Source organism: Anguilla rostrata, chromosome 5 (assembly GCF_018555375.3).
Source record: "Anguilla rostrata isolate EN2019 chromosome 5, ASM1855537v3, whole genome shotgun sequence".
In the NCBI taxonomy this organism is placed as follows: Eukaryota; Metazoa; Chordata; class Actinopteri; order Anguilliformes; family Anguillidae; genus Anguilla; species Anguilla rostrata.
This window is the reverse complement of record NC_057937.1, coordinates 4,150,021-4,169,928: the sequence shown is the minus strand read 5'-3', so window position 1 is coordinate 4,169,928 and position 19,908 is coordinate 4,150,021. Positions and strand designations below refer to the sequence as shown.

The following is a 19,908-nucleotide window of genomic DNA, read 5'->3' as shown; positions in this document are numbered from 1 at the left end:
ATTTAAAACGTTATCGGCTTCAAAAGGTAGCCTAAGCCTTTTAATGCCGGCGTGCGATTATAGGCTTAAGTATGATGCGTTTTGCTTAAAGTCAAAACTTTTCGGCTTCTGCGGTGAGATCTTATCTGCCAATGATGAGTTTTTTTCGGTGAGATCTTATCTGCCAATGACGAGATCGCTGCAACTGGAACAAATGCTTGCCAGGAAAGTTCATTTCCTTGTCTGGTTGGTTACATTGTTATGTAAAATAAGTAGGCGGACTGAGACAATAGACCGTTTTTCATCGTACGTCACGTTTGTGTCACGGTTGCGCTCGCATTGCGATGGCATAAAACAAGCAAACCTATAAGGGGTGTTGGTTAAGTTTCTGAAACGCGGACATTTTTTTGTGCTGTTGCCTGTCACAGGAGAAACAGCAAAAAATAGGGCCTTCATTTTTATTGAATACCATCATCGTGTACCCCCATTCAAAGTTAAGTGCGGACGTGTGGGTGAAAACCACTGATGGTATCATTTCATAGTTTTCGTGTCTGCATTGCCACTTTAATATCAGGTAACGTTGTGGTGTAACGTCTTCTTACCGCGAAGAATGTCTGACTTTTTACATTTGACATTTGCATTCTGTGCAGTTGTGACTGCAAGCAAATCTATCGCTGCTTTCGACCCAAACAATATTGGAAGCGCTGTCCTAAAATTTCTCATTACCGCGATTAGTGGCTGACGCACAAGCGTCGAAATCTGCTACCTCGGCCACACAATGAAATTGAAGAATACCACCTTCCGGGGAAAAAAACTTCACCGCATTTAGAGCAAACGTATTATGCATTAAAAAAAAACACTTTAAATTTTTTTTTATTTTTCAAAGTTCCCTTCAGCCTAAAACTATTTATTCAGCTAGTAGGCCTATCATATGACATCACGAAAGACATCCCAGTCCCACTCCATCATAGAATTCAGGGGAGAATCCGTTACGTAGTACATAAGAACACTTAAGTGAGCCTTGGCCATGTGTTTTGGGTTTATGAACCTGGCTGCTCAGGCAAAGATGTTACTACTGACAAAGCGTTGAAAAAGCATGATAATTCAGTAGAATTAGTAATCCGTCTCCACGAGTAATTGTTACCACGAGTTAATAATATATCCCTCGAATAAATGGCGGTCTCTAATTATCCCACCAATCCTTGAATTAATAATTGGTTCCCCCGTTTATACGTTCTCATGCAGAATGCCTTCCTTTTCCGTCAGTCAATATCGTTCATTGTTCTGTGCATGCATACAGCTTGTCAATAGGACGAATAGGGAATGAATAATAAGTGAAAATAAGTACATTAATTGAAGGTCTTATCCCAGAAAATCTAACGTATTGATTACTAATTTGAGGGTACGAAGTAGGTAGTCTAATTTGAAGGGATGGATTACTAATTAAAGTGGAAAAATTAGTAATTCGAAGGGAATTATTTAGAATGTTGAGGAAACGAAATAAGTAATTAGAGGTCATGAATAACTAATTCCAGGGAACGAATTCAGTAGCCCGATTTGAGGGTTTTAATGACTAGGCCTATTTCAAGTGAATTTGGTCATTTGTGGGTACCAATTAGTAATTCAAAGGAAGGGTTATATTTTTCTCCCATTGGGACTCCGTACGTTACCCACCAAAAGGCATTTTTAAAGGACATTTTTTGCGTTTCTTATTGACACTGTATTGTTGTATACGGATTACAATAAAGCAGGCATGTGACGTGTATATATTATTATTATTATTATTATTATTATCATTATTATTATTTTACTAATTTCATTTTAGTCACGTCATCTGTACTGGATTTCATTTCCAATTAACCTGCCAAACAGATTCTGGCTAGGCTGGTTTCTTAAAATTCCTCATGCCAATTTAATAAAGGCTTTTTAAAAACTCTTTCCTTCCTCAAAGAGGCTTGAACGCATGAATAGCAGTTATACTTTGCATGAAGTAGCCATTTATACTTGCATTGAAGTAAGCCCAGTTTTATACTTTTTGCACTGAGGCACGCTTCTTTTCTCCCTTCGAGATTCTGTGTTCTGTTTGATTTCTGTTTTGGTCTTTTTGAAATTTCCCAGATTATTAAATAAAAATAAATTGATTAATTATTTGTTTTTATGTTTTCATAGTCTACATTGTTTATATCATAATCATTTACTGGTTTATTTGTATAGCCTATCTATTTATTTTGAATGATACTGCTTCCTTTATTAACCTTTTCCTATTATCATATAGCCTATATTTTAATTTATAAAAATTTTTTTCAGCAAAAAAAAGTGGCTTGATTTTGTGGTTGTTGTTGTTAATAACATACAATAATTTGATTGCGCAATCGACATGGGCGTGTGAAAACATTGCCTCCAGCAAAACCGGATTTTCGAGACGAACGGGAGGGTCATGCAATCGTAAATAGCAACATAGAACATTGTGAATCATTATCGTACATTTATTTTTTTTCACCGATTCTGGAATTTGCGATCGCTATCTGATACAGACGATAAAAATAACGTGATCAGACGAGCGTAATTTGCCTGTAAACATATACCGAAACACATACCTATACTGTAGGACAAGATGTATCGTAGGCTACGTTTGAAGGGTTTCTGAGTCAACTGGAATCCTAATAACGTTGGCGTAGGCAATGTCCAAGTCTACGCAATAAAATGCCAAATACGAAATAGCCTACATAGCCTACAATGTTAGGCTTGAGCACACCAGATAACATTTTCCAGTTGTTACATTTTGTATACGTTATGATAGGACAATCCGTAGCCTAACTGGACAATTTGGTTGTGTTGATAATTGACAGAATTTAAATTCAGTTAAAAAATTCTACATTTTAGTTTCGATTTTACATTCCTGTGGGCTATAAAGATTATAAACTCAAGGTAGGCCTATTCCGTTATGCACAGTCTTGGCGATTGTCTATAAGACATAAAAAAGACACTGAACGAATGGAAGGTTAATGGGCTGATGAATCTCAATTAATGAAATCCAGCGGCGCTAAATTGTAGTTAATATTTATTTTAAAAACGTAAAAAGCATCCCTTCAAAAATGCGAAAAACATTAACCTCCTTTGGACTGGTGGCGACCCTGCGTTGCTTAGATACAACAAATTCGGGCTCTATTCTGACGTAGCTGTTTCGCTGGCGGCTGACGACGGAATATTACGTGACCTGTACTTATTTTCCCTGCTCCTTACGCATTGGAAGGAGTGACACACAGACGCACCCATAAGAATGCAGCAAGTGCAACATGATTTATTGGACATGCTTTTTTTAGGAATACTAAAAAAAACTTGCCTTTGGGAGACTTAAATAGCGGACGGGCGTTTGTCTTGGTCGGCTGACTTTATAAATATATAGCCTATTAACCGAACTAAAAAGTTAATAGGCTACCTGTCATCATATTATCCTACTACACACGGGCGCGACTGCAAGCGAGGGCGTGTCGCCGACAGAGACGTTCTGTCTCCTTTTGTCTCGTCACGCTGTCATGAATTTAACCCCTAAGAAACTCAGATTTTCTTCAACTGTTTGTTTTACGGTCTTTGAGATAATAACGTTCCAGATATGCCTATGCTACAGCAAGCAGATAGCCTAATTAATGGCTATTGTTCCTGTCGATTTCCCCCGCTGTCGCCTAAGTGTCTAAAGTGATTTTGCTGTGATAAATTCGCTTAATAAAAACGTTATTGGGCTAATTTCATTACTTTTTCCATCCATAATTAATTTTTTTTGTATCGATATTGATCCTGTAATTTATATTGCAACGTATTACATGAGTGCGAGCGATAGGTTTTCATTTATGATAGACAACGTTTCTGGCACTGGTTTGTAAGGGTGTAGCTAGTTACCCTTGCTGGCATGCTGTTTCTATAATTATGCCTATGTTTTCTGTTTTTTTTTGTTTGTTTGTTTTTTTTTTTTGTTTCCGAAATTTATTTCCGTGATTGTATTAGCCAACAAAGGTTAGGTTACTTATAATGTAATTCTTTCATGTTGTTTCGGATTTATTCATCTTAGTTTTGAATTGTATTGCAGTGATCTTGTCCTCTCCCACTGAATCTGGAACTGGAATCTGTTTATAACTGGAATCTGTTTTTTTAGAGCGTTTTAACCGTGTGTTTGGCGATAAAATTTTCTTCCAGTTATAAAGATGGCCAAATGATTTTGCACATTTACTGTGTTTAAGATCAATGAATGTCTTGATTAAGATCAATTAACATTTTGTCATAAAAAGATGATGATGATAACAACAACAACAACAATACTACTACTACTACTACTACTACTACTACTACTACTACTACTAATAATAATAATAATAATAATAATAATAATATTTCTATGCTTCTGTGGGGGTTTTTCAGTTAATGGAATGGGATTGATTCCAACCTTGAATACGACTTTTACAACCTCTCAGCTAAAATGGTAGATCACAAAGGAACGTATGGGAGAGGCTGTTGCGATCGTATATGCTATAGCTTGCCGACTAGCTATGGTTTATGATCAAGCTGTCATTATTAGGTAGCCCACAGATGAAGGCACAATCTTGTTGTTTCTCCCAACTAATAAAAAAAAATCAAATAACATAAACAAACAAATATATATTTTTAATAAGCTAGCACGATAGAAGGCCAGAGGTTTGTGAGAATCTATACAATTATGTCACAGATATACCCTTAAAATATAAGTGTATGTCCGTACTGTGTATTGGAAACGCTATGAAATATTGCACTTCATAACAATGTTTGCATGTCCTTTCACTGCAAACATAACAGATAATAAGGATGTTGTTTTAAAATAAATCTGCTATGGAAAAAAAGAAAAGAAAAAAACATGAACAAGAAAGCGGAGAATTTTCTATTCTTTGCACACGGAGTTCTTTTTTTGAGTTTATGTTTAAAAAAACGCGAACAAGTGATGCTAAATAAACAAACAAATGAACACAATGACGACTGCGCCCACATGTGTCAGTAAGTTCCTGGTATCAATACGGTTTTTGCAAAGAAAATACACCCATAAGAGAGATACAAAAGATCTGTTGTGCAATGCATTCCGTTAGGGACAATAAAGAAGACCACACCTACATTCATTAGCTATTAGATTCGTTTATGGCTTTGATGCCCTTCGAGAGTCGTTTCGCTGCATTTCTATCTATTATTTTCATACCATACGTCTTACTGGTCGGAAAAGTGTCAGATGTCCGTAAATCAGTCCCCTCCATAAAAAATAAAAATATCTCTTATTAGCTTGGTCCACAGGTCTCATCATATCCGGGTCCAGTATAGCGTTCACAACCTAGGAAGAAGATGGAAAAGACCCGTATGCAACATTGTTTGTGACACGGTGTAGATTGAGTGGGGGAAAACCATTATTATTTTAATCCGCAGAAATTATGTATGAGCATTCCTACTTCTGTTTTTCATCATTTTTTTTTGCCTGGGCTGTCTGTCGGAATCTCCCTTCCTTTATTTCCTTGATTATCCATACAACGAATGATTCACAACATACTTAAAACCACCAGATATAGCCAGCTCTCCTCCACTTGGCCACTTAGCGACAATTTGCGCACATTTTATCCACATTATTCGTGGATACATGTTGACCTCTTCCTTCTCCGCACGCTCACTGGAATATTCACGGTAAAGATCTGCAGTGCGCAGATTTTAAATTTTGAAGCGGAGGTTTTGTTACTGCTGGTTATGTTGAAAGCGAACGCGGTGGTTAAAAGTGCCGCATCTTTATTCGCTGGGTGCAGTGATTCAAATGGATTTAAAAAAAAAATGGAATGTCATTTAGTCCACCCAACACGACGTAAAGAATGTGATTAGTCATGGTCGTTGGCACGTGGGTTAATCAAGAAAAACGAAAAAAAAAGAAAAGAAAAAAAGAAAAAAAAAAAAAAACTAAACAAAAAAACAAAACAAAAAAAAAACAAAAAAAAAAAAACAAGGTAGAACCAATGATCAGTTTACAGGAAAGTTTTCGGCCTTCCGCCTCAGCAGCTACCGCTGCTTAGACTTTAGGAGCCCCAAGGCCACGTAAAATACATACCCAAAACGGGCGGTGTTAATCCCACTCTAACAGAGTTTATTTGCGTCTAGTAGGGAGCACATATACACTGTAGGAGTTAATTTAACCCAGAACATTTTATTGTGTAGTCTCTTAGATTTTTGCCATTGTGAATGAGTAGAGAATCCCTCAATACTCCTTTGAGTCCTTCCACAACTGTGAAGAAAATATATATCTACAGCATAGTATCTAATAAAGGCAATTTATTTTCCTTTAGGGATATATTTTAGCGAGGATCTTTGAACTTGACATTTTTAAAGAAAATATATCACTGTGTTTGTCAAAGAAAATATTGGCTAGAAGTCTCACAGCAGTCACTGCGAAGTTGCTGGAAATCATGACACTGAAAAAAGTGGCAGAAATCACAGTGTTTAAAAAACATTAATTTATTAATAAATAAATTAATTTAATGCGCAGCAGAGGGAAATGATTGAAATAACATGGGCAACTGTAACAACAGTGACAGTCTTTGAAGTTTCAAAAAGATTAGCAGGCAGTTGCTGCTAGTAATAAATACAAATAAAATGCATTGATATCCTGGTGTATTTAATTGCCTTGATCCATCGTTGGAAAAAAGAACATACGTTTTGCCTTTAATTTAACAAAACATTGTTAAAAACAGAGCATGCTCAAATTACACACGCTTAGGTCTAAACAAATAACACTGTATCTTGACAGTTACCATTTGAAACTGACAAAAAAATCACAAAAAGCACTTAAAACAGGGAAATTGTGGAAATGGCAAAAAAACGGGGAAAGTCACAGAACTGCTAAATAATGGTTAAAAAAAATCACAGAATCCGTGACACGTGCGACTTCGGTGACCAACAACCAGCCATAATTATGGAACCCTAAGTTAGATAAAGAAAATATGCAAATTGGAGAAGTTAAGGCATCAGGCTCATTGATAAGTCCCTGATGCAATGATCAACCGGCCTTGACCCTGAACTTTTGTTTTGGCTGATGGAAAGTGTACAAGTATGTAATGGAGTCAAGTTATATACCTCATATAGGACCCCTATGTAGTCTCGGAGGGAAAACCTGCACACATCAACGAACACCAATACTCTGATCAGTAAAGCATGTCCTTATCCAGGCAACTTCTCCAAAGCGTAAGACTAGCTGAGGAAAAAAAAAACAACAACAAAAAAACGGGAGCCCTAAAAATGTATTTGGCACGAATCGATCTTAATTTAGCAGAACGGGGACAGATACCAATGCCAGACTGATGTCCTGACACAGTATAAGACTAGCTGTGGAAAAAAAAACCAAAAAACAAAAAACAAAAACGGAAGCCCTAAAAATGTATTGGCACGAATCAGTCTTAATTTAGCAGAACGGGGACAAATTCCAATGCCAGACTGACGCCCTGACACAGTAAGCGTCTTCGTCACAACCCACGCTCTCAGGGCTTGTCTCGCCCGTCAGAGAAGCTGCCAGTAAAAGGATATTTATAATATAACTGGTATGTACTTTGGAGAGACAGTAGTTGTGCAGGTTACAGGTTTTTGTCATTACTCAGCAACAAAGCTTATAATTGAAAACCAGCATGTGACATAACTATTTCCTTTGGTGTGCTGGGTCTTGGCTCCTAGTTCACCAAGGGAAACAGCGAATAACATTGGGCCATGAGAACATTATTATTTTTGGGGGGAATCCCTACCCATTGTCTCCCATTTGTCAATGCATCATTCACCTGCTTTCTAGACCCCGTATCTACAAAACTACTGAAGTTTACTGAGTTATGAGTTATTGCCAGTCTTTGGCAAATTCTGGATGAAATAAATGATTCATTATTATCGGGATATGTCCCTGCCTCCTTTCACATGGCAGAAATCAAGCCACTATTCAAGAAATTAAATTATGGATCCTACTGACCTGTCCAATTGTAGCCCTATTTCACACTTCCCATTTTTAAATAAAGGTCCCTTGAGAAATGTCTACTGTATTCTCCTCCAAGATGGCTTTGCTCACAAAGTGCTGGCTTTTTATTTGAAAATTCCAAGCACTTCTAAAAATACAATGGGGGGCTGAGCCCGCTCTTTCAGAGCTCCTGTCTTATGGAATAAGCTCCCTTCGCATGTTCTGGCTTCAGACCAACTATCTGTCTTTAAGGCTCATAGGCTAAAAAACATATCTCTTTTGTCAGCCCTTTTGTTAGACGTCCAAGAGGGTAAATCAGGACCACAGAGCTGTTCTGTGAGCTGAGCCGAGCTGACTGTCCCGCATGTGAACGCTCAGGTTTGCTGTTCCGCACCTTGTGGGGGGTTACTGTCTGTTCAGGACCATGCTTCTGGTTTTTCACATCTTTTTGGACGTGCTGGCCACAGCATAGCACAGCACATTGGGGGCCTTTCTACACTACACTCAGGCCTCTACACATACACACGCAGCAGTTCTCTTTCCCTGCCCAGAGTGTGCAGCCTGCTCCTCCTCAACCTGGAGGCCCAGATGCATCCTCCCACCCGCCTCTGGAACGCCACCAGTTCAGTGTTTTTCTTCTCCTCCAATGGGGAGTTAAAAAAAAAAAAAAATATATATATATAATTTGTTAACCTCAATTGTCCACTGTAAAACATCTTTGTGACATTGTCTCTGTAAAAAGTGCTATACAAATACAAGGGTATTATAACAATGGGCAAGGAACTGGGCCTGTACCCTGAACTTTGCAGGGGTATGTATGACATAGAATTTGTTTCCCCCAGATTTATCAGAGGACCTGCCTCAATCCCCTCCCATGACCCACCAGTAGGGTAGCTTTTTACATTTGAACTTTTTTTTCAATTTTTTTTTTTTTCAAATGTTTTGTTCAATTTGTGACTGTGGAGTATTAAGTCAGATTCGGGTGAGGCTCTGCCACTGTACTCTTGCGCAAGGTGCGTAACCTCTGTTGCTTCAGAAAATATCCAGCCATACAAATGGTATGCATGCAAAATATTATAATCAGTGTAAGTCACTCTGGGTAAGAGTGCCTGCTAAATGTCTAAAATGCAAAAATGTAAGCTGAAGACTTCGGTGTCACCATGCAACCTTGGCAGCAAGATGGTGCAAGATTGTACACCTTTACCTGCAACAATAGTTCTACCTGTAGTGGCCCATCCTCTTCAAACTGGTTTTTACAGTGTGCAGAGAAGCTTAGACTGCAATTAACGTGAGAAATATCAGCTCCCTTGCTTGCACCAGCCATGCCAGGGTCCTCGTCACCCTAGTGAACTGTTTTTGGACCTCTAACGGTGGAAACACAACAAACACCCATGATAGCGAGCTATCATGGACGTCTGCTTTGCTATACAGACACATATCGTAAAACAATCTAACAAAACAACATGTGTATAACAGAGAAATATTAAAAATACATAACAAATTATATATATATATATATATATATATATATATATATATATATATATATATATATATATATATATATATATATGTATACTTTTGACCTATAGGTCCGATATCACAGATGAGGTGTAAAGTGTGATTAAGACGCATTTTGATGATGTTTTGAAAACTGCTTTGGAGAGACCGCCTGTCAAACTAAATTGTGTTCAAGTCCACACGCCTTCATTGCAAATAACAATCTCTTTGTTCTCATTGGAATGCATATGTCGATTCTTGGTTTATTTTTGGCATGGTTTTTGCTTAATCTTCGGTCTGTGTGCAATTTATACACCCTGTCATATGAGTCAGACGTAGGTGTTACAGTCACATCACTTAGAAATGTACACCTCTTATACCCACCCCAAAATTTTAGCGCAGCTTAAAAACACCTCCCTTCAGCTACGAAACTCCAGAACGCAAATTCATCACACTGAAGTTCAGTTGCGCATTATATTTTGAAGAAGTAATTGAACGCTAAAAAGATTTTCAAATCGAAGCAAACTAGCGGATTCTACTTTCCAGACCAGAGAGATATGTACTTTGAAAGGAAGAGGGGGTGAGTTTGACTATATGAACTGAATAGAGGAGACAGATTATATTATCAATGAATGTTTATATTTGGTTGACTATGCTATCACTTAGACTACAGAATCTATGGAGCTGATTTTAGAAAGAGCATAAAATATGAGCAACGACATTTGCAGAAAAGTCATGAAATTATGGGGACGTGTTATTAAACGATACGGGGATGTTTTGCAGGTAGAATGTATCCACGTCGGCCTTGACTTGGGGGTATAATTAATGGCTGATAATTGGAAACTATTATCAATTTACAATATTTCAGAAACGCTGAAAGGTACATAAATAACGACTTTTGTTTGATCCGTTTCATAAACAGTCAAATCACATCAGTCATAATATCTCCGCCTTCGTGATAAAAAGGCTCTACCCATCTGCGTTGATTTGGGGGAAGATGGGGAGATATGTCACTCACCCTCAATATTTTTATATGAACTGATCGCTGGACTAACTATCTTGTGAGACGAGACGTTTGACAACATCAGACTAGGTGGTACAGTCTTCGCCAAAGTTTACATGAAACAGATCTATGGCTCTACCATACGATTAGGTTAGGTTTTCACAGTTAAAACGAATTATTTTAGAATAAAAATGAAACATCTAAGCTTCACATATTTTGGTCAAAAAAATTAATTGAAGGTCCAATGCTTGAAGCATTGTGTCATGGAAATGAACTCATCAAAACGAAAGATCTGCACTGGATACTAATTACACGGATTTTATTTGTAATCGGTTATCCAAGTTGAAACATCACATTTCAGGGCCAGCGCAAATGATAACTTCTGAGCTAATTGAGCAAAATTTTAAAAAAGTAAATATACTAGCCGATAAAGACACAAACGATTGGAAAACAGACTATAGTCTATAGTATGAGTTTAATATCGGCACTGCTTTAAGCACGGACTTCATATTATTTTAACGTCATAGCAACCAGCGGATTCCCTTAAAGTAGTGAATTAGCCTTTTCCTGTGTCAAAATCATAATTTCACACGTGAATCTAACATTTTCACATGTGAATCAACATATTCACATGTAGAAAGAAAATGTCCTATGTAAACTGGACATTTGTGTGCGTGTCTGGCGTTTCTTCACACTGTGAAAGAAAGTTTCAATAGAAACTATGTGACATGAAATCACTTATACAAATTTACATCTCATGGGAATTCCACATATTCAGGTGAATAAATTTTACAAACGTGAACAATACAATCCTGAATGCACAATCATTAGACACCCATTACTGTCAGATTGTGCACTTTTGTTAGATTATTTATTTATTTATTTATTTATTTATTTATTTATTTATTATTAGTTTTTAGGTTTTTGAAGGGAGAATGAATGGATTTCATTTTGAAGCACAACCCCAGTTCTTTACTGATGGCTGTATTTCTGTATCTTAATAATGCATAAAAGACATCAGAGGAGGACAACCCTTGTAGGAGCCCAATCAACTGCAAATGTACAACCACACAAACTTATGATTTATGGTAAAAGGACTGCATTTATATAGCGCTTTTATCCAAAGCGCTTTACAATTGATGCCTCTCATTTGCCAGAGCAGTTAGGGGTTAGGTGTCTTGCTCAAGGACACTTCGACATGCCCAGAGTGGGGTTTGAACCGGCAACCCTCCGACTGCCAGACAATCAGTCTTACCTCTTGAGCTATGTCGCCCTGTGACGTTGCTTGACCCACATCGCTTTTACATTTTTTTTTACTGCCACTCACATTTTATATGAAAAAGCCAGAAATGCTTGGTTTCATTTATGAAATCAAGTGGTAAGGGCAGAGTGAAATATGGTTTGAAGATATCTGAAACATTTTGTATCACCGTATGGCACAATCGATGGAATTATCTTGTACAGTATCTGAAATCATTAAAAAAGTAATTGAAGCAGGCACAAATTAAGCATCTGCTGTCATGAATAGGCTATATATGTATTAAGGTTTCTACAACTCACTTAAAGCAAAGAAAAAGTGAATATATCTGCCTACGGAAGAAAGGAAAGCTATTTGCATCATCAGTGACATCTCTGTATGGCCATTGATTTATTGCCTCTGTTAGGTTTCCCTCTAGATACCATGGAAGTAAAACGAAGAAAGCAATAAGCATCTTAATAACAGTGGGTAAGTCTGATACCAAACTTTGTGTCTTATTCAGAAAATTCATGTTTTTTGTAATTCCAGTGTGTTATTTGCAAAAAGAAAATTTGAAGCTAAACACAAAGATGTCAACAAAAAGATGAAGTTCCTTTAAAAAAAATCAATACACATTTATTGCTAAGAAAGCTTGAAATGTTTAGATTGAAGAAGCAAATCTCTTTAAAAGCCTGATATTGGCTGAAATACATCAATAATATTTCTCAGAATACTGTACTTACACAATCAAAGAAGGAAGATGGTCCAAAGTATCTTGAGTAAAAGCTTTATATTTCAACATGTTAAAACGTAAACAGTCCAAAAAGATTTCTAAAAACAATGGGCACCCGCTCAGAAAAGCACACTAGTGAAGGTGAGAATATTTAAAGAACCTAAATGTGACATTTTATATCTTTGCTGGTAAAATACATGGAAACAGTGGACTGCAAGTGCTGTCATTTTGATATAAGTGTGTGTATATAAACAAAATGTAAAATAGGACAAAGGAAATAATTGTTTCATTCTCCTTTGGTCAAAGTCTGTGTCTGCTGGCAAATAAATGGAGCGACCGGAACAACGATTGCAGCCCCAACCACAACAAGCCCACCAACAACAACTATGGCCCCAAGTACAACAAGTGCTCCAACAACAACTGCAGCCCCTACCACAACAAACCCACCAACAACAACTATGGCCCCAACTACAACAAGTGCTCCAACAACAACAGCAGCCCCTACCACAACAAGCCCACAAACAACAACTAGGGCCCCAACTACAACAGGTGCTCCAACAACTACTGAAGCCCCTACGACAACAGGCCCACCAACAACAACAACTATGGCCCCAACAACAACAAGTGCTCCAACAACAACTAAGTCCCCTACCACAACAAACCCACCAACAACAACTATGGCCCCAACTACAACAAGTGCTCCAACAACAACAGCAGCCCCTACCACAACAAGCCCACCAACAACAACTATTGCCCCAACTACAACAGGTGCTCCAACAACAACTACAGCCCCTACCACAACAAACCCACCAACAACTATGGCCCCAACTACAACAAGTGCTCCAACAACAACTGCAGCCCCTACCACAACAAGCCCACCAACAACAACTATTGCCCCAACTACAACAAGTGCTCCAACAACAACTGCAGCCCCTACCACAACAAGCCCACCAACAACAACTATTGCCCCAACTACAACAAGTGCTCCAACAACAACAGCAGCCCCTACCACAACAAGCACCAACACAACTATGCCCCAACTACAACAGGTGCTCCAACAACACTGAAGCCCCTACGACAACAGCCACACAACTATGGCCAACAAACAAGTGCTCAACAAAACTAAGTCCCACCAACAACCCACCACAACAACTATTGCCCCAACTACAACAAGTGCTCCAACAACAACGCAGCCCTACCACAACAAGCCCACCAACAACAACTATGCCCCAACTACAACAAGTGCTCCAACAACAACTGAGGCCCCTACCACAACAAACCCACCAACAACAACTGTGGCCCCAACTACAACAAGAGTTCCAACAACAACTGCAGCCCCTACCACAACAAGCCCACCAACAACAACTGTGGCCCCAACTACAACAAGTGCTCCAACAACAACTGCAGCCCCTACCACAACAAGCCCACCAACAACAACTATGGCCCCAACTACAACAAGTGCTCCAACAACAACTGCAGCCCCTACCACAACAAGCCCACCAACAACAACTATGGCCCCAACTACAACAAGTGCTCCAACAACAACTGAAGCCCCTACCACAACAACTATGGCCCCAACTACAACAACTGCTCCAAAAACAACTGCAGTCCCTACCACAACAAGCCCACCAACAACAACTATAGCCCCAACTACAACAAGTGCTCCAACAACAACTGAGGCCCCTACCACAACAAACCCACCAACAACAACTATGGCCCCAACTACAACAAGTGCTCCAACAACAACTGCAGCCCCTACCACAACAAGCCCACCAACAACAACTATGGCCCCAACTACAACAAGTGCTCCAACAACAACTGCAGCCCTTACCACAACAAACCCACCAACAACAACTATGGCCCCAACTACAACAGGTGCTCCAAACAACTACAACCCACGCACAACAAGCCACCAACAACAACTATGGCCCCAACAAAAACAAGTGCTCCAACAACAACTGAGTCCCCTACCACAACAAACCAACAAAACTATGCCCCAACTACAACAATGCTCCAACAACAACGCAGCCCCTACCACAACAAGCCCACCAACAACAACTATGGCCCCAACTACAACAAGTGCTCCAACAACAACTGCATCCCTACCACAACAAGCCAACCAACAACAACTATGGCCCAACACAACAAGTGCTCCAACAACAACTAGCAGCCCTACCACAACAAGCCCACCAACAACAACTAGGCCCCAACTACAACAAGTGCTCCAACAACAACTGCACCCCTACCACAACAACCCACCAACAACAACTATGGCCCCAACTACAACAGTGCTCCAACAACAACTGAAGCCGCTACCACAACAAGCCCACAAACAACAACTATGGCCCCAACTACAACAGTGCTCCAACAACAACTGAATCCCCTACCACAACAACCCACCAACAACAAACTATGGCCCAACTACAACAAGTGCTCCAACAACAACTGAGTCCCCTACCACAACAAGCCCACCAACAACAACTATGGCCCCAACTACAACAAGTGCTCCAACAACAACTGCAGCCCCTACCACAACAAGCCCACTAACAACAACTATGGCCCCAACTACAACAAGTGCTCCAACAACAACTGCATTCCCTACCACAACAAACCAACCAACAACAACTATGGCCCCAACAACAACAAGTGCTCCAACAACAACTGCAGCGCCTACCACAACAAGCCCACTAACAACAACAATGGCCCCAACTACAACAAGTGCTCCAACAACAACTGAAGCCCCTACCACAACAAGCCCACTAACAACAACAATGGTCCCAACAACAACAAGTGTTCCAACAACAACTGCAGCCCCTACCACAACAAGCCCACCAACAACAACTATGCCCCAACCACAACAGTGCTCCAACACAACTAATGCAGCCCCTACACACAACAACAACCACCAACAACAACAAACTATGGCCCCAACTACAACAAGTGCTCCAACAACAACTGCAGTCCCCTACCACAACAAGCCCACCAACAACAACGATGGCCCCAACTACAAGTGCTCCAACAACAACGAAGCCCCTACCACAACAACCCACAACAAACTATGCCCCAACTACAACAAGTGCTCCAACAACAACTGCAGCCCCTACCACAACAAGCCCACCAACAACAACTATGGCCCCAACTACAACAAGTGCTCCAACAACAACGGAAGCACCAACCACAACAAGCCCACCAACAACAACTATGGCCCCAACTACAACAAGTGCTCCAACAACAACTGAAGCCCCTACCACAACAAGCCCACCAACAACAACTGTGGCCCCAACTACAACAGTGCTCCAACAACAACTGAGCCCCTACCACAACAGCCCACCAACAACAACTATGGCCCCAACAACAACAAGTTGCTCCCAACAACTAGAGTCCCCTACCACAACAAACCCACCAACAACAACTATGGCCCCAACTACAACAAGTGCTCCAACAACAACTGCAGCCCCTACCACAACAAGCCCACCAACAACAACTATGGCCCCAACTACAACAAATGCTCCAACAACACCTGCAGCCTCCATTACAAGTGCTTCAACAACATCTGAAGCCCTGTCTATAACAATGCATCCAACATCAATCAATGCCCTGAGTACAAGCGCTCCAACAACAACTGACTTCCAAACTGCTACAAGTGTTCCAACAACTACTAATGCCCAGACCGCAGTTGCTCCAACCTCACCCGAAGCTACTCCTGCAAGCGCTTCATCAACAACTGAAGGTCCAAGTACTACAAATAATCATACAATAATTGTGGCCCCGATTGGTACAAGTGCTACAACAACTACAAATGTGCCTGCCACCACAACAAGCAATCCATCAGCTACAACTGTGTCTGCTTCAACAAGCACTCTCAAAACAACTGAAGCTCGAAGTACGACAAGTGCTTCCACAATTACTGACACCCCTACAACAAACGCTGCAACAGCTACAAACACACCTCCCAGCACAGAAGGAAAGCCAACAAGTACAACAGAAGCTCCTATAATAAGTGCTCCAGCAACAAGTGTAGCTCCTACAACAAGCACTCAGGCATCTACAATAAATTCTCCTGCATCTTCAACAAAAGCAGCTACTGAAATTCCAGTTGTAACAAATTCAACAACAGCTGCTGCCTCTGTCACTGCTGGAACAATTTTGCCAGCATTCTCAACAACTTCAGCTGTTCTTACAACAATTTCTCAACCAGCAACTAATATTGTTCTACCCCCAATCTTTCCAACATTTCCTGGAACAGTGACCACGACAAAAGCTACCTCTGTCAACACTGGAACAAATACTTCAGTATCTTCAACAACTTCAGCTGTTGCTACAGCGACAACTCAACCAGCCACAGGAAGTGCTGCTCCAATGTCAGAAGCAGCAACATTCACTGGAACAGTGACCACCACAGCAGCTCCTAGTACAGTGTATGTTTCCATTATTATTTTTGATTTTAGAGTTGGGGTCCTCCCAGTGAAATAATTTCTCTGTCCAACCTGTAGTTTGAACGAATTCTAATCCTAATGTTATCTCCATGTGTTTCTGCAGTGTGGGTCCAGTGTTTATCTTTGTCCGACTTGTGTTCCACACCAACAACACCGTCCCCAGTGAGAGTGATGTTCTCGCAAAGGGCAGTCCTTTCGTGAATGGTGATGAAATCCAGCTGAATGATACCGTGAGGGTGCAGAATCTCACATATGAGCGTACGTACACAGTCTACACACCCCATCTTCTCACTGTCCCTTGGCATCTTTCACCATCTTTAATCCAATGCTTTCATAGGACCTTTTTAAAGAGTGTAACAAAATATTATTCAATGTAATATGTATTTTTTACTTTTATAATTGTGACTCAGTAATAAAAACTTTTTAGTGATGTCGTGAATTCTTTATACAGAGATAGCGTTACAGACGATGGTGCTTGCACGTACTCTATGTGCCTCAGTGAGAAAAACAGAAATGCTATGAGAAGTTTCAATGCGAAGCCAAAGCAAAATGTGTTTTTCAATAATCTCCTTCCAATTGTTTCTTTCTCAGGATTATCAGATAATTCCTTCGCTTTGACACTGGCCTACAAGATCAATGACTTGAGCTTTCCAGAGAATGTGAAACTCAGGACGGAGACACAAGTGCGCATTCAAGATTCGGTCAACAACCTGGTAAGCCTAGCCTGTCGGCATGCAGCACAGCAAAGTATGTAGAAACAAATTGAATTTTTTGATGAACATTCTCTAAGAGACCCTGAAAGGTCTAAACTAGTGTCCAAGCTGTTACAGTATCATGATCTCCTTCTCATTTCCTTTTCGACTGCAGTATATTCTTCGCTTCAGACTTCCTATAGATGCCATGGGTAAACTCCCAGTCATTTCTGGAGTGTATGCTTCAGCTGACACGATGAATCAAAACTTGTAATCGTGAGCATAATTCCTTAATTTATTGATAATTTTCACTCATCTTTATTTCTGCTTAATCTCCAGCTGAATGGATTGCTGAGCCAACCTAATGCAAGTCCTTTCACCTTCCCACAAGCAAATTTACGTAAGTCTTCAACCTTGGTTTTTGGTCTGACTTTGTTCTTTACAATATGACATATCATCATTGAGAAACTTTGCTAATTTACATTGGGTAAAATCACTAAAAGTACATTGATAAGCATGGGGCAAACTCTTAATTTTCTTTACACATCTTTCTGCAGCCACTTGCCCAACGAGATTCATGCCAATGTGGAGTATGTCTTCGGGAAGGTGACATCAACCAACCAAGCAAGTTCCTGGCTGCGATACTGGCAGTTAGTGGTAAGTTCACCCCTGGCACCCATCAACTCATGCTGAACATCATGCTGTTTTGCATCATAAAACATGATTTGCCGTAGTGCCACACCTCATTTTGGCAGAATGACACTCTCTATATACAGCTCCAAATTACTGTGTACTTCCTTTCGATTATTGTTTGTTTCCAAATTTGAATTCCTGAAGTGCGTGTTAGAGTGGAAAAGACATTGTGTTTCTGAAATACTGTTTGCCAACATCTGAAATTGCTTTTTGCAGATAACGTTCTAATTTAGTAGTGTGTTCATTGTTTCTGCACTTCATGTTTGCCACTACAGCTTCCCCTGCCATTGCTACAACGAGTTCTCCAGCAGTGACCACCACAGCAGCTCACATTACAGTGTATGTTTCCATTATTATCTTTGGTTTTGAGTTGGGGACCTGCAGTGAAATATTTCTCTGTCAACTGCTGTTTGATGGACTTCTAATGCTAATGTTATCTCCATGTGTTTCTGCAGTGTGGGTCCAGTGTTTATCTTTGTCCGACTTGTGTTCCGCACCAACAACACCATCCCCAGTGAGAGCGATGTTCTCGCAAAGGGCAGTCCTTTCTTGAATGGTGATGAAATCCAGCTGAATGATACCGTGAGGGTGCAGAATCTCACATATGAGCGTACGTCACACATCCACACACCCCATCTTTGCAAGTGTCCCTTGGCATCTTTCAGCCATCTTTAATCTAATGCTTTCATAGGACGTTTTTAAAAAGTGGAGCAAGAATATTATTCAGTGTCATATCATCTTTTTATAATTTAAAATAATATGACTCCGTGAAAAACATATTTAATGATGTTGAGAATTCTCCATACAGAGACAGCGTTAGAGATGATGGTCCTTGCATGTAAAATGTGAACCTCAGTGACAAAAACTCAAATGCTTTGAAGAGTTTCAATGAATCTCCTTCCAATCATTTCTTTTTCAGGACTAACAGATAATTCCTTCGCTTTGAGACTGGCCTACAAGATCAATGACGTGAGCTTTCCAGAGAATGTAGAACTCAGGACGGAGACGCAAGCGCGCATTCAGGACTCGGTCAACAAGCTGGTAAGCCTAGCCTGTCCGCACGCAGCACAGTAAAATAGCAACAAACAGACTTTAATCGTAGACCAGAACATTCTCTACAGAGACCCTGACAGTACTAAACTGGTGTCCAGCTGTAACATTTTCACTCACCTCTTTATTTCTGCTTCAACCTCCAGATGAACGGATTGCTGATCCAACCTAATGCAAGTCCTTTCACCTTCCCACAAGCAAATTTCACGTAAGTTTCAAACCTGGGACTTTTGGCATGATTTTGTAGATCACAATATGAATTTAACATGTCTTATTGGAGAAAAGTTGCATGTTAATACTTGAGGTAAAATCTACAAAAGTTGCATTTGATTAGCACGGGGCAAACCTCCTAAATTTTTCTTTTCACGTCTTCCTGCAGCCACCTGCCCAATGAGATTCGTGCGAATGTGGAGTATGTCTATCAGGAAGGAGACATCAACCAACCAAGCAACTTCCTGGCTGCGATACTGGCAGTTAGTGGTAAGTGTCCCCTGGCACCCATCAACTCATGCTGAAAATCATGCTGTTTTTGCATCATAAAACATGATTTGCGTGTTACAGTGGAAAAGACAGCTGTGTGTTTCCATAGAAAATCACCTGTTGC

At 40.0% G+C, this 19,908-nt stretch overlaps 2 protein-coding genes across 2 annotated transcripts in view; both read left to right on the top strand.

The window, feature by feature from the left end:
- Positions 1–9,878: 9,878 nt before the first annotated feature.
- Positions 9,879–15,672, top strand: LOC135256029 (salivary glue protein Sgs-3-like). The gene is made up of 4 exons (XM_064337901.1): positions 9,879–10,040; positions 12,128–12,189; positions 12,740–13,482; positions 15,412–15,672. The coding sequence occupies exons 1-4, from the start codon at positions 10,018–10,020 to the stop codon at positions 15,670–15,672; spliced, it is 1,089 nt and encodes a 362-aa protein (XP_064193971.1). The 5' UTR covers positions 9,879–10,017.
- Positions 15,673–15,800: 128 nt separating this feature from the next.
- Positions 15,801–19,908, top strand: part of LOC135256028 (mucin-5AC-like) — a 181,088-nt gene continuing 176,980 nt past the window's right edge. Inside the window, exons 1-9 of the mRNA XM_064337900.1 lie at positions 15,801–16,851; positions 16,973–17,127; positions 17,461–17,582; positions 18,119–18,218; positions 18,491–18,593; positions 18,710–18,864; positions 19,174–19,295; positions 19,451–19,512; positions 19,684–19,784. Coding sequence (XP_064193970.1) covers positions 15,848–16,851; positions 16,973–17,127; positions 17,461–17,582; positions 18,119–18,218; positions 18,491–18,593; positions 18,710–18,864; positions 19,174–19,295; positions 19,451–19,512; positions 19,684–19,784 — 1,924 coding nt within the window. The 5' untranslated portion in view covers positions 15,801–15,847. The remainder of the gene's footprint in view (positions 16,852–16,972; positions 17,128–17,460; positions 17,583–18,118; positions 18,219–18,490; positions 18,594–18,709; positions 18,865–19,173; positions 19,296–19,450; positions 19,513–19,683; positions 19,785–19,908) is intronic.